Consider the following 15450-nt stretch of genomic DNA (forward strand, 5'->3'; position numbering starts at 1 on the left):
CCGCGGATCAAAAATTTTAAAATAATAATAATAAAAAATAAAATCCAGAAAGTTTCCCAAAGCAGAACTTGAATTTGCCACATGCTGGCAACTATTTACATTGTATTTACAACTATCTACATAAAATGTACATTGTATTAGTTATAAGTAATCTAGAGGTGATTTAAAGTATATGGAAGGATGTGCAGAGGTTATGTGCAAATACTACGCCATTCTATAAAAGGGACTCGAGCATCCTCAGATTTTGGCATCGATCGGCAGGGGTAGTGGAACCAATCCCCAGTGGGTATGTGGATACCTGGATACCAAGGGATGACGGGACTAGCTAATGATCTCTGCAACACCTGCATTTGTACTCTGCCATAAAAAAGAATAAAATAATGCCTTTGCAGCAACATGGATGGGCCTAGAGATCGTCATCCGAAGTAAAGTAAGCCAGAAAGAGAAAGAAAAATACCATATGATATCACTCATATCTGGAAGCTTAAAAAAAAAAAAAAAGAGGACACTATGAACTCATCTACAAAACAGAAACAGACTTGCAGATATAGTACACAATCTTATGATTACCAGGGAAAGGGGGTGAGAATGGATAAATTTGGGAGTTTGAGATTTACAAATGTTAGTCACTATATATAAAAATAGGTTAAAAAAAGTTTCTTTTGTATAGCACAGGGAACTATGTTCAACATCTTGTAATAACCTTTAATGAAAAAAAAACATGAAAACCCATATATGTATGTATATGTATGACTGGGACATTGTGCTGTACACCAGAAATTGACACATTGTAATTGTACTTCAATTTTTAAAAAAAATAAAATAAAAAAACACAACACCTGTGCTGGGGAAGGGCTGGGAGGCCAAAGATGAAGGCGGGAAATCAGAAAAGGGCTCCACAATAAAGGCACAGAAATAGAGAGTCAGGAGAAAGCAAAAGGGAAAACTTCAGAGATTTATTTTCTTTTTTATGCCGATATGAGCCTATACACAGATTAGATCAGCAGTTTCCAATACTTTTTGTTACTTATTAAAATCCTAAATAAGGCTATGAATCATCAACATGAAAAAAAAAAAGCTATCATCTTTCACCAGGCATCATTCTCCCCACCCCTAATCCTTAAATAATGAGTTTTTAAATATGAGACTAAGTTTATAATTAAGACAGTGAACTCTAGCACTAATGCATTAACTTCCATGACCAAAGACAGTATAATCTGACTACAGAAGCTGTTTCTTGCACCCCCAGATCTCCTTGTTTGCCTGCAGAGAAATGGGGGCGGGGTGGGGTGGAGGACAGAGTGAGAAAGGGTTTGACATACTGTCAGCAGGAACTAAATTCTGGGTTTATAAATCATCATAAACTGATTCTGAAACTGACTTGAAAGAAACAGAGTTACCAGAAACACAGGAGGGATGCCACCAGTGGCAAGTTCATTTCAGACCCAACCCCTTGCTGTCAGGCAGGAAGGCACATGCATTTCAACGCTCTTAGTGGCCTGAGCCCCAGGGCATCAGAAAGCTTGGGGTTTAATGAGAACAATGGAAGCAGAAACCAAATGGTTACAATGCCTAAAAAGCTAATTAGAACGTACTTGACTTAAATCTCTAAATTGACTTAAATTTCGAGCCAGTTTTTGTTGGGTATACTTGGGTTTGGAGCCTTCCATAACTGAGCAGCTATTGAGCAAGATGTAGTACTGCAGGGCTATTTGATGTGTGGTTGGACCACAGATAGGCATCACCAGCATCACCCGGGGACTTGTCAGAAATGCAAATTCTTGGACCCCAGCCCAGACCTACAGAATCATAAACCCTGAGGGTGGGGTTTATCAATCTCTGGTGAAACAAGCCCTTCAAGGGGTTCTGATGCAGTCCAAGTTGAGCAGCACTGTGGTCAGCTTATCTGTGAGAAGCAACAGACTTAGGGACCAGGCTTTGGAGTCTGAATTCCAGTCCCACTATGTGGCTTTGGGGAGTTCTTTATCCTCTCCAGGCTTCAGTCTTCTCTTCCACATAGAGTGCTTGGCTCCATACTCACCAAATATCTCCGACATTCACGGTGTACAGCCCCAGGTATAAGTACCCCCACCACCCCTGACCCTGGCTCTTATAGTCTATACTAAGAACTCAACAGTCCAGCATAAGTGGTGACACACTTTATCTGTAAAGAGACAGTAAATATTTCAGCCTTTGCAGGCCAGACAGTCTACATGATAACCTCTAACTCTGCCACTACAGCATGAAAGCACACAAAGACATTAAGAAATGAACAAGAATGGCTGTATTCCAGTAAAACTTTATTTAGGGACACTTATATTGGAATTTCATTTTCACATCATGAATCTTTTGATTTTTTTTTTGTTTGTTTGTTTCCATGATGTTAAAAAGCAAAAACCAATCTCACTTGAGGGCTATTACATAAACAGACGGCAAGCAGGATTTGGCCCAAGAGCTGTTAGTTTTCGGACCATGGTCAGGAATTCTGACATTAGCAAAGTTGTGAAGCTATATGAACCAGTTTCTTTATCTGTCAGATGAAAGTAATAATGCCCATCCTGCAATCTTGTCGTGAGATAACAAATATATGTAAAATATCTGGCAGCCTGCCTGCCAGAGAGAAGGCACTCAGCAAATGGCACCTTCTGTCATAATTATAATGAAAAGTTCATCTCATGAAAAAATGCTAACACTCTATGATTAAGGAAAACTAGGTGTAGCAGGACAGAGCTGCAACGTAGAAGTGCAGGCAAGCAAAGCAGAGCTGCAGGTTTACAAACTGATTTGCTCTAAACACCACTGGGCATACGTCTATTGGCATACTGTTGAATTTAGAGACACAAATAAACAGTGAAGAAATAAGAAAACTGCACAAAGGAACTTCAATCACCTTACTCTCTCAACTTAAAAAAGACATGTGGTTTATTCTGGATGTCTAAATTGCTGCCATATGTGTTCCACTCTCTTGGAGCAAAGGAACTTTACAAATAAAAGTGTATAAAGTCTGTCTCTGACCTCAAGGCCTCCAGGAGTTCACACTACCACACTGAGACCAAAGCAGCACTCCTCTGGGAGAAGTCACAGCTGCTCAACATCTGGAGGGGGTGCCAACTGGGCTCAGGATATGGAAAAGCTTAGGACTCCATTTCAGATGAAGTATCAAGGGCTCATCAAAGGTTCAGATCTGTGTCCCTGGGTCTGGCACTCATTACTTACTCTTCATTTGCTTTTTTTTTTTTTTTTTTTTGGTCATCAAAAGTCTGACCAAAAGAGGTGTTCTCCCCTTCAGATCCCTAACCAGTAAGTAATCCTTTCCCCCAGCCTCTAACAGTTATTGTCTATAAGTTTAGCAGTCTCTAAGAGGCTTATAAGTTTAGCATGGTGTTAAGGATGAATACCTGAATGAACACACTGTCCAATACAGTAGCCACTATCCACAGTTGGCTGTTGAGGACTTGAAACATGGCTGGTGTGACTGATGAACCACATTTATTTCATTTTATTTTACTTAAATTACATCTTAAAACTGATACTCCATGCAACTCTTGGAAAACCCGTAAGCATCTTTGGAGCAATTTGCAAATGTGGATCTACTTTTTCAACTCTACATGTTGTAAAGTCTAAATACAGATCAAGTATTTGTGATGAAAATTTAGCATCCAAATTGAGATACACTAAGGGCAAAATATACACAGAAATTTGAAGACTTACGGAAAAAGAATATAAAGAGTTCATTAATAATTTGATATTGGTTACATATTGAAAAGGAAATGTTTTTGATATATTGGGTTAAATCAAATATATTATTAAATTCTGCCTGTTTCTTTTTGCTTTCTTTTTTTTTTTTTTTTTTTAAGTGGCTCTTAGAAAATGTAAAATTGCCAAAGTGGCCCACATTATATTTCTACTGGACAGCACTGCTACAGAGCATTGAATAAAGGTATTATCGTCATTACTCAGATTCATCACAAAGCTGGACATGGACTCAGAGTCAGTGTAGTTCAGACCTCTGCAAACTACAGTCCTCTTCCCGCCCACGCCCTACAAAACAGCCCTTCTTTCCTGGTTACCACTTTCCCTGGTTGATAAGGCAAACCCTTCACAGAGAGAGACTTTCAATTCTCTTTCTTTAGAATCAAGCACATTGTTGGGGCCAACAATACAAGGACTTAAAGCCCTGCTCTCTGCAGGTGTGTAATCCCACTTGTTCCAATGAGGGGAATCATCCCAGGACAGTCATTTTGCTCATTCCAATCCTTAAAACCTAAGATGAGCTCCACATGCACACTTTAATCCCACAGTCTGACTCATTCCCAGTGCAGGACATACACATTTTACTTCCAGCTCCCTTGAGATCGTGACCTTCTCCAAGCAAGATGCAAACAGGGCTTTCATAACTGACCAAAGAACTTTTTCTTTTGTGTCTGGTAAATGCACCCCTAATAACTTTCCTAGGAAATGAAAGAGCCTTTGAAATTAGAGAGAAGCCTCTTCCAGAAAAGGATTTTACATGCAAGACTTTTCAGACCTGAATAAATAAATATTAAGATATGATTGAATGGATGTGGGTGCACATTTTGATTTATATCTACTATGTACATGCAGAGACACACTTTTTTTGACACAAACATTACAATGACTTAAGTACAAGAACCTGTCCTTCCTGGCCCCTGAACAATCTCTTTAGGAGTTAACTTCCCCCACTTTCCCAAGACCCAGATGTTGTGAGCCCCCACCCCTCTGCATCACACAGGAAATGAGAGCGAAGCCTGGACACATGGGCTGTGGGCAAAAGGCCCTCTGAGAATGTTATCTACCCTGAGGCTGCTGTTTCTTGAAGTCTCTGGATATCTTAGGCCAAGATCTCTGATTTAGTGACTTTAAATCAATTTAAAATCAGAACCAGAGCTTACTCTCAGTTCCTGAGTTGAGCAATAAAGAACACAACTGTGAAAGAACAGATATTCTCTTCACCTCATTTGAGCCATTTTCTTCAACTACCTTCTTGCTGACAAACCTTGACAAAGCTGCTAACAAGGAAGGGAATTAACCAATTTGGGGTTTAGCTCCTCTCCCTTTCCAGGCTCTGGTGGAAGTGCTAATTGGCAGTAAAATGCGTAAAAGGTATACATTAGAATGGCCAGGGACTAACAGAATCTGGATAATCCATAAATTGAATAATGAGCCTTTTAATAACCGAGAGCTAACTGCAGCTTTCTGTAATGGGATGCTGGTAGTACTTGTAAATCTACTCTCTCCAATTAGAAAAATGCCTTCCTCCACCTTTCCCTGAATCCAAGAAACAGCGAACTCACCCAATTCCCAGCCCTGAGGCACAAGCCTGTGTGAAATTCTCACAAACAGATAAAAAGTCTCCTCCTGGGAAGGAGCTATGATAACTTTCCACAGTCATCGGCTGGAAAGCTTAATGGACTTCCTCTGCTCTCCTCAAATCTACACCCTTCTTTCTCCCACCAGTCCCCAAGATAGGTTTCCTTGATTCAAGCTGTTATCTAATTGTTAATAACACTGATAATAGTTTTGCCATGTGCATACAGTGCATTCTGCTTTGCAAAGTGCATTCATGAGCTTTATCTCCTTTGGATTCCAGCACCACCCTGGGGGTGATCCTGGTTGGGCAGCCTGAAGCTTCTATAATTTATGTGGGGCTCTTTAAGAAAATGAATATAAAATTATAAACACAGAAATGCCAGAGCCTCTTCCCAGAGCCTTGGAGGGGCCCTGAAGTTTGGCTTAAGGGTAAATCCAACACTGTACCACTCCTCTCCTTCACTCCCACCTTCAAAGGGACATGGGGGTTTCTCAGGAGAAGGGGAGGGAGTGATCACAGGACTTGCCCAGGGTCAAAAGGCTATTATTGTTCAAGGCAGAATTGGAACCTTCTTATTTCCCCAGTCTCTGCAGCCCCTCTATATCCTCTGGTTCCTCTGTCACAAAGGAAGCTCTGAGGAAGGAACAAATAAAAACAGCATAGCAAAAAATAATCCTCACCAAGAGGATGTAAGGAAGCTGTCTAGACTGAGTATTGCCTGGGTAGTGGATGCTGAAATAAACTCAAAGCCCAGACAAACATTCACCGAATCGGCACTGAAGGTAAAAGATGACACACTACAACACCACCCAAAGCCTTCATCACTCACTCACCTTAGGACCTGGGATAAGTTACTCAGCTTCTGTGAACCTCAGTATCTTCATTCGTAACAAAAGTTTACATGAGATGATATACATAAAGCACTGGGCACAGGACCCAGCCTGGACGCTCTAGGTGTTCAGTAAATAGCAACTGTTACAGCTGCTATTGTTCTCAGCTCCCCCGAAGACCAGTGTTTTCACATGGTCAACTCATTCCCCAAAGTGTGCTAATGGAAGTTGCAAGAGCATTTGCTCAGTCACCGTAAGCATGAAAATTAGGCCAGGCCACTACTGAGACTTCAGCATTCTTAGGGCAGCAGAAAGAAATGTCATAGCAGATTCATCAAACACAGTGCCTTGTCTGTTCCACTTGCTGGGCTTATCTTGGAGTTTCAGGTTTACAATCTGCATACCTGTGAAGTTTCTATGGCTTTCCAGTCTCAGTGAAGCCATATTGTTTTCCAATCCTTGGAGACCTCACAGTTTGAGAACCACAAATCGTGGTTATGGGTGTTGGGGGTTTGTTTTTTGCTTTTGCTTTTTTTTGTTTGTTTGTTTCTATTAACCAAGGGAATCAAAATGATCATAACAAAAGATAAAACACTTTTCTACTTTCCTTCTTTCTTCTTTCCAGTCCAGTTCTCTCTCTTCCCTCCCTCCAGATTTCAAACTGGCTCCAGATTTTATAGGAGAAGCAGTAATAGATCTAAAAGAAACAAACTGAGAAGAAACTTAAGGAGCAAACTAATAAACTCTAATCTGCTTGCTATATGTGAGAGTGAAAAACTCATGATATGTCCATGAAGAATTTAGCTGTTCATAGAGGAGGGCTCAGGTCTATAAGTGGTATCTCAAAAAATTACATCATTTACACATTCAAGACTTAGGGAACCCTCTACTGAGAGTCAGGTTATTTGTTATGGGTATCAAGTTGAATAAGACAAGGCCTTTTTGCCCCCAAGATTCAATTAGGTAACTACCAACACAATCATCCATATACTCCCATAGCACTCGGTGTACCTTTCTTCTCACTGAGTTTGTAATCCTACTTAGGGGCAGGAACAGTATTCATTTACATGTGCTTAGTAAACACTAGCTGACTGACATACCAAAGGCCCCTGTGCTTTATGAGTTCGTAGTAAAACAAACAAATTGGGCATATAAACAGCTAACTAACAATACAGGCTAATACCTGTTGCAACACAGACAAGAACCAAACCATGGGGCCACAGAGGAAGGTTGCAGAGGCAGGGGAAGGCTAGACCGCAGATGTGACTCAGGAGCTGAAAGATAAGCTTAACTCTGTCAGCAGAGGAACAATGACAGCAGAGGGAATTTCCCATACAGAATACAGTGCGTACAATAACAACTAATAGCTACTAACCACCAAGGACTTATATGCCAAGTTCTAGTCTCCAGAAATCAGTTCATTTATTCCTCATAACCTTAAGAAGTAGGCACCATTTTGCTCCCATTTCACAGATGAGGAAACTGAGGCTTAGATATTTCACTGCTGGAACAGATTAGTCAACATCAGAGCCCAGGATCTCAATCCCTATACTATACTACGTAGGCACAAAGCCAGGAAAGGAGGTACTACATCTACAGACTTGGGATATGTTTAGATAAGTGTCTGGATCATGGGTAAGAGAGTAGGAGATGGTGAAGCCAAATATGTGGGCAGGGGCCAGATTCTAAAGGAACTTGAATGCCAAGCTAAATAGCTGGGCTTATCCCACAGGGGCTGGGGAGCCAAGACAAGCATTTAAGCCTACAAATGGCTTGATCAGCACTGCACTTTAGCACAATACTCTGAGAGTGATGTGGAAGATAGGCAAGATTATGAGGACCCTGAAGGAAAGAAGGCTGTTTCAAAAGACAGATCAAATACTAGGTTCTGGACAAGACAGAGGGCATAAGGATAGAGAATAATGGGCAGATTTTTTTCCCCTCAGATAGAACTGATACAATATGGTGAAGGATGAGGTCTGGGGCAGGAGGGGAGAGTAAATGAGAAGACACCAAGTCCGTAACTTGATACCAACCAATTGATCCATCCAATTTCCCATCAATCAAGATAAATGTTATACAAGGGCAGGTGACTGTTAGAGAAGAGAAGAGTAGCTTAGTTCTGCACCCACTGTGTTACTGTCTAACTGCTTCAGGTTCCCAAGTCTCATTAACCTGGCAAAACCATTATCTTCTCCAAGGCAGAAATAATTCACAAGTGTCTTGTGTCCACATGTTCCCTCAGTATCCATTTCAGTACTGAATATCAAAAAAAAAAAAAAAATTAAAAACTTAAAAATAAAACCCTTAATACAACTCACTAAATATTTGTTAAATATCAAAGCTGTACAAGACACTGTGCTCAAAAAGTACCTGACCAAAGGCAGAAATCATAAAAGGAAATATAAACAGGTTTTATGACAGAAGATTTTAAAGTATCTGTAATTTACAAGAGAAGAAAAGCAAGCGGCTTCTATAAATTTAAGTTTTACTTCGCTAGTAACCAAATAAATACAAATTAAATATCTTTTTTGTCTATCAAATTTCAAACACTTTTTTCCCCTCCAAATTCTATGGTTTATTTATTTTTTTTTTGAAGTATAGTCAGTTACAATGTGTCAGTTTCTGGTGTACAGCATAATGTCCCAGTCATGTATGTGTGTGTGTGTATATATATATGTATTTGTTTTCATATTCTTTTTCATTAAGGGTTGTTACAAGATATTGAATATGGTTCTCCGTGCAAAAATGGATAATAAGATCTACCTCAAAAATTTGTTGAGGTTAGTTTTTGTCCACAGAATAAAGTTGACTCTGTCTCAAAAGTTATCCTTCTAAAACACAAGCTTCTTCACAGTAAATCCTATTCGGTCTCCAAAATACAGCTCCAATATTATAAGTGGGAAGCCTGCCTTGATTACCCAATGAGAGGGCTCATTGCTCTCCCCTTCCATGCTTCTGTTATGTCTTCCACAGATCTGTATTATTCTTCACATTGTAACATAAATATTCATTTACTTTTCCATCTCCATACTAAGCCAGTTAAGAATGGAGTCAATGGCTTATGCATCCTGTGACGCCAACACTAAGTCCAGGGCCAGTACATGGCAGAAAATGTTTCACTGAGGGGAGGGTATAGCTCAAGTGGCAGAGCATATGTTTAGAATGCACAAGGTCCTAGGTTCAATCCCCAGTACCTCCATTAGAAAATAATTAAATAAATAAACCTAATTACCTCTACCCCCCCGCAAAAAGAAAATGTTTCATTAAATAGAACAACAACTGTGTATCATTTTACCCTCACAAAACCCTATCAGGCATTTTACAACTTGGGAAGATTGAGGTTCAAGTTGCAGTGACTGTCTAAAATCATATACAGGAGACGAAGCTTGCACTTAATCCAGGTCTCTGGACTCTCCACTCCACTATGCATGACTTTTCAGGGGAAAAGGCCCACCACAGGCCATCAAGAATACAACTGCACACAGGTACTTTGTTTCTCAAAATGGTAAGAACTCTGAATGGCATCAGGGCATCTTAGAAAGTCATTACCCAGGAAAGTACAGGGAACAGAGTTAAAATACATAGAAGAATGGCAGATCTGGATCTAAATCCAGGCTCACTCTGTCCTTAATCCTGTTCCTTTGGGTGAATCTTTTAAACTCAGGAGCCTCAGCTTCCTCATCTGTAAAATGGGATTTTAAACAGTGATACTCACCTTGCAGGGTTTTATGTAAGAATAAAAGTTATGTGAAATGGGCTGAGGATATAGTAAAGGCTAATTAAATTGTAGTTATTATTATATGTCAGAAATAAATGGCATATATTGAATGCCTGTGCCACAAGTATTTTCCATATCGTATATTATTTCATCCCAACAGCAACCATGTGGTGCTATCACTTTAATCTTATATTGAGAAAACTGAGACTCAAAGACACTTAAGTAACTTGTCTGAGGTCACACAGGTATTTCTTGGCAGAGCCTGCACTCAGACCAAAGTCTGAGTCCAAAGCCTTTTGCTCTTTGCAATTTACCTGTCTGCACCCCTGATTAGTCTCAGTGGAGAAAAAACAAGGAGGAATCAGATATGCCCTAAATGTCTGAGGTCAGTGAGAGGGGCTGGAAAGGAAAGATTGGATCAGATTCATGTGAAGCGTGGGATGTGTATTAAAAATGTTTGGAACATGTACAAGATGAGGCAGGGGAGAAACCAAAAGGGAAGAAGAGAGCCAACAATAAATGTCATGCTCCTCAACTTCCCTTTCAGCTAATAATACAGTAAATAGTAGAGATGACTCATATTCATATTTCACTCCTTCTGCGGAGTCCCCAAGGTAAAAATCCCATACTGTAATGCCAGTGTGTTATTTCCTTTTGATCTTGCTATCATTATGTCCTAGAAAATGTTTCAAAACCAAACAGAGGAAGTTCAGAAAAGTCACAGGAAATACCTGATCTCCTTCACTCTTAGAAATGGAAACAAACTCTATGAGGTTAGTCTCTTATTTGCATCGTTAACACCAAGGCATGTTGGAAGAGGATTCAGATAACTAATATAGAGGTAGATGGCTTCAAATCATCCTACAGAAAAACAAATGTTCTTTCAAAATAACCCAACAACAACGAAAAAGTGATTTCAGTGTTTTCCTCTGTTATACACAGCTCCCCCTAAACTTCGAACAAATAGGCCTTTGCATTCTCCAGTCAAGGCCCAGGAAACTTTTATGCTACGAAAGTTTTTGACTCATGCAGTTAGGAGTCAGGTTAGGCACAAACAGAAACAGTAGTGCAGAAAAACAAAAACAAACAAACAAACAAAACTATCCCTGTGGAGTAAAAAGTTCTCAAGAGAGGAACTCATACCAAGTCCTCCCACCTGGTGCCACAAGGCTGTGAACCCAGAAAGGTGCTCAGTCCAGGCTAATAAAGCAGACTTGGAGAAAGAAAACTCAACAAAGAAGGGGTGGCTGAGCAGACTCTGATAGGGAGTGAAATAATTTTGTCTGTTTAAATTTATGAGCAAAACAAGGCTTAAGATTCTCTCCTAATAAATACATCTTCCTGTGAACTTTTCCAAAGTATAACTACTGGCATATATTGTTAGCAGATCTCACAGAAAACTCATTCCTAAGGGACTACCTGTAAACTCCTAAGTTTCTGTCTTCACATGATTAAATCAGAACCCTCCTGTGCTCATTCTCACCCCCATTCAAAGCGCTATACCCGTCAGCACCAATAACCTATGCCCAGCCTCTCCTCTGCGTGGCCGCAGAAAAGCCTCAGGCAACGGAGCCGCGGGACCCGCGAGAGAACCCCTCCCCTCCCTGCCATCCCCATTATTCGGCACACAGCCCTGCTCTCCCCTGGAGCCAACAGTCTGCAGCTCCTTCAAAGCAGGCGCGAGCAGGCAGGAATGGTGGGAAGAGAAGCTGTGCCAGCTGCATGTTTCAGAATCTCCCTCCATATGCATTTGCCAAAGGAACAAAAAGAAGATCAATGCCAGGAAAAGACAACTGAGATGAGGATGCGGTGGGACCACGGCTGACTCCGCGCCTCTTAGCAGCAAGAGCCTCTTAGCAGCCAACCACGCGTCTGAGCCACAGATCCGAGTCGTTACCTTCAGGATGCAGGCCATGGCGCTCCGCCGGCCCTCCTGCCACCGAGCAGCGGGCGCGCCTGGGTCAGGGGCAGTCCCGGCGATAGGCTGGAGGCTGGTACCGCTGCAGCACCGCTCCAGCCCACATTCCCGCAGATCCAAATAAGGGGACCGCGGTGAGAGCTGCGCGGGCACAGGCCCCGCCCCCCGAGTGGTGGCCCCGCCCCGGCCCCGTCCACTGGCTGGCGGCCCGCGAGGCCCCGCCCCGGGTCACGTGCCGTCCCTGGCGCCCCTGGCTGCCCCTCGGTGTTGGCTACTCTTTCTTTTCTCCTTTTTTTGTGGAAATGTTCAACGTATAGAAAGTCGTTCACCAGCAGGCTGGGATCTGCGTCCCGCTGGGGAGAGAAAGCAGCCTTTTCTTCTCCTCAATTCGGTCTCCTCTAACAAATCAGAGAACTCCTAGCAAACACTTCACACTTTTAAAAGTTAAGTAGGTTTGGAATCACCCCTCTACAGGCTTTGGGTACATCAAAGGATTCTTCAAAAGTAGCAGGCGAAATTCTCCCTCGGCTGTTTACGAACGGAGGCTTCACTCTGCTTAAAAACTCTGTGATGGGATTATCTGAAATTAATGATCTGCCATTAATAAGGGAGCACAAATACCTATCAATGAAAGATGCCATGAGCCTTATACTGTGTATGAGGTACTTTGCTTGTAAGTGCGCATACACACACACACACACATGCATATATATGTATATGTTTGTGTGTATGTATATGCATATGCATGTGTATATATAATGCATTGCTCTTTTCTGCTTTAAGCTTATATTTATGAAAAATGAGTGCATACATAAATATACTGTAAATAAAATAAATGAAAATATGGTATATTCTCATATGTATATTAATTTGTGTGTGTATATGTGTGTATATATACATATATATATAGTGTGTGTGTGTGCACGTGCACACATTCACAGGACTTTGCTCTTTCCTGCTACAAGTTTAGAATTTGAAGAATTTTGTTGCAACTTCAGCAACAAGGTTAGATTAAAACTTTCCTATTAGAATTGGAAATTCAGAGGCCATTTTTCCCCATCGAGTCTGAACACTCTGATGGTAAAACAAAGGCTGATACATCAGCCCTACCTAGGAGGCAGGTAGCTTGGGAGAAGATATATTTTGGGTCCTCTTCAACTCTGCTCAGCAGACCCTCTGAGTAAAAATCAACAATGAAAGCCCAAGCAAGAACCAGCTAAGAGAAGCAGAGTTATTTCTACGAGAAAAGGAATATCACTTACATAGCGAAAAAAGGGAGAGACCATTCTGTGTATATACAGATTTCCACCACTTGATCTGTCAGAGAAATCTTAAAACCAGGACCAAAATATTTACTCAAAAGAGGTTTCACTTGCTGGAAGCCCAGTCTAGTTTGCCTACATGCAGTCAGGAAAAGTACCGTGGGCTGATGGGGGCTGTGACGTCATGAGGTTGGCTCACAGACCACAAGGCAGAAACCCTGGCTTTCAAGGTATTTGGTGTTTTCTCCATGAGAACATGCAGAATCCTGAGAGACCAGGAGGAACCTTGGAAAAAGAGTTGCAGAGGCTGAGACTGTGGGAGAACTGTCTGCTCCCAAGGGAAGCTCCTCTTTTCAGTCTCCTTGAGGAACCATACCTTGCTCTCCCACCCCTTTTTCTTCCATCCCCTCCATCTGCTTCAGAGAGCTGCTGTATTTTCAGTAAGAACTTCTTGATCGTGACTATATATTTTAAAATCACTGCTTTAGTTCATGGTCTTTAATGGGTCCAGAAAACTCAGTAATTCATTCATTTATGAATTCAACAAGCCTTATTGAGTTACTACTACAAGAATAGTAGGTAGATGGGGGTTGGGTGGAGGATATGGACAAGGTCTTTTTTAAGGTACCTGTCAGAGATGAGAATGCTTTCCATGGTCTCTAACATCATCTCAGGTTCAGTCAAGTGGGAAAGATAAGAGATACTTGATAATAGAACATGGTAAGGTCCTTAACCAAAGTGCAAGCAAAGTTCTAAGGAAAGAGGGACTGGCAGGTGGTGGGCAGAGCACTCTTTCTCTGGGAGTTGCTGGTCTGAGAGACAACATAGCAGACTCTTGGGAGCAACCCTGCTGTGTACTTCCTTGCTGGGCGAGCTTGATCAAGTTTCTTAACCTCTCTTTAATCCTTTGCCAGTATAATAGCATCTCTCCTTGTTATGCTTTTTTTTTTTTTTTTTTTTTTTTAATGGAGGTACTGGGGACTGAACTCAGGATCTGGTGCATGCTAAGCATGTGCTCTACCACTATCATTACCCCCACCCATCCTCGTGAGAATTAAATGAGATAATGATTGTAAACCCGCTCACCTCAATCCTTGGCACTATGAACACTCTCCAAATGGTAGCTCTTTTTCTAAAGGAAAAACAAAAACAAAACAAAACAAAAGCTGACTAAGGATAGCTTGTAAGAGAAAATAAACAAGATGATGCCATTCTTCTTGAATGTCACAGAAAGATAAACACTAATGAGGCAAACATTTAGTGTCTTGTGACTTGAGTGTACCACAGTCTTGTGGTATGGATCTCTCCATTAAACACCCCCAGCCATGCCCACACTTCCCCAAATGTTATTTTTTATTAGCATCCATAAATTTTAACTAAATACAGATTTTAACTAAATACAGATAGGAATGATGCATTTTATAACAACCTAGAAACAAACTCAATCAATTCTAGAATACATCTGGACCAGAAATTTTACAAAACAATATTATCACTGCTTCAGATGGACAGCAGTTGGATGGGGAAAAAGCAGTTAGAGAGAAATAAAAACAGATTCTGAACCTATGAGGGAATGAAGGGGCAGCCATGTGTGCAGGTGGGTGGGAGTTGGGTGGAGGGTATGGACAGGGTCTTTTCTGTTTGTTTTAAAACTGGCTTAACTATAGGAATAGCTTAGTTTAGCCCATAGATGTAGCATAATCTTCCAAGTCTCAAGTTATGTGACTTAAAGCCAAAAGCCCGTTTTCAAAGATAATTAACAAAATGGAGGCACCTTGCAATTATATGCAATATCCCATTTGATCCTCACAACATCTGTATGAATGTTGGCATCTCCAGCTCTTAAGTGGGGCAACAGGGCTTTGAACCCAGGTGGATGGACTTCTGGGTCTACTATCTTAAGTGCTACACTCAGCTGCCCAATATGTTGGGAGCCCAGTCTCTACTATTCGGCACCATTCAGATTTAGTGTACTGTCTTGGATTTGATAGTCAGAAAACTTAGGGTAGGTATATATCCTCCCTAGGGTACATACTAGGATACAAAACCTAGGGCAAGTATGTAAGTATGTGGAAGATAGACACATTCTATCTTTCTGAGTTTACAGGACAGGTACACTCAGCCTCCAGCTCCTAAGTCCTACTTCAACAAAGACACTGACATCCCAGCCAGGTCTCCCATTAAACCAAGCTGCTACCACCTTTTGCTCATGAGAATTACCTCCCACCAAAGGGTGTCACTGCTGTAGCTCACCTGTGACGTGGGACCTGCTATGTGGAGCCTGCCAGCTCTTGCTTCCCTTCATGGCAAGACCCTTGGGGGAGGCCCTATTCATCTTCCCCATCCTCAGAGGTCTTTCCCCAGTGAGATCTAAACAAGCCTTAAGG

The 15450-nt window shown here is 41.3% G+C and overlaps 1 protein-coding gene across 12 annotated transcripts in view; it reads right to left on the reverse strand.

The window, feature by feature from the left end:
* ST6GALNAC3 (ST6 N-acetylgalactosaminide alpha-2,6-sialyltransferase 3) overlaps positions 1-11951 on the reverse strand; it is a 548516-nt gene extending 536565 nt beyond the window's left edge. For 11 of the 12 annotated variants that reach the window (XM_031465411.2, XM_031465409.2, XM_064493440.1 and 8 more), the window contains exon 1: positions 11781-11951. In XM_031465411.2, coding sequence (XP_031321271.1) covers positions 11781-11798 — 18 coding nt within the window. In that variant the 5' untranslated portion in view covers positions 11799-11951. The remainder of the gene's footprint in view (positions 1-11780) is intronic. The other variant, XM_031465408.2, reaches the window with a different exon arrangement.
* Between the last annotated feature and the right edge of the window lie 3499 nt (positions 11952-15450).

Source organism: Camelus dromedarius, chromosome 14 (assembly GCF_036321535.1).
Source record: "Camelus dromedarius isolate mCamDro1 chromosome 14, mCamDro1.pat, whole genome shotgun sequence".
Taxonomy (NCBI): Eukaryota; Metazoa; Chordata; class Mammalia; order Artiodactyla; family Camelidae; genus Camelus; species Camelus dromedarius.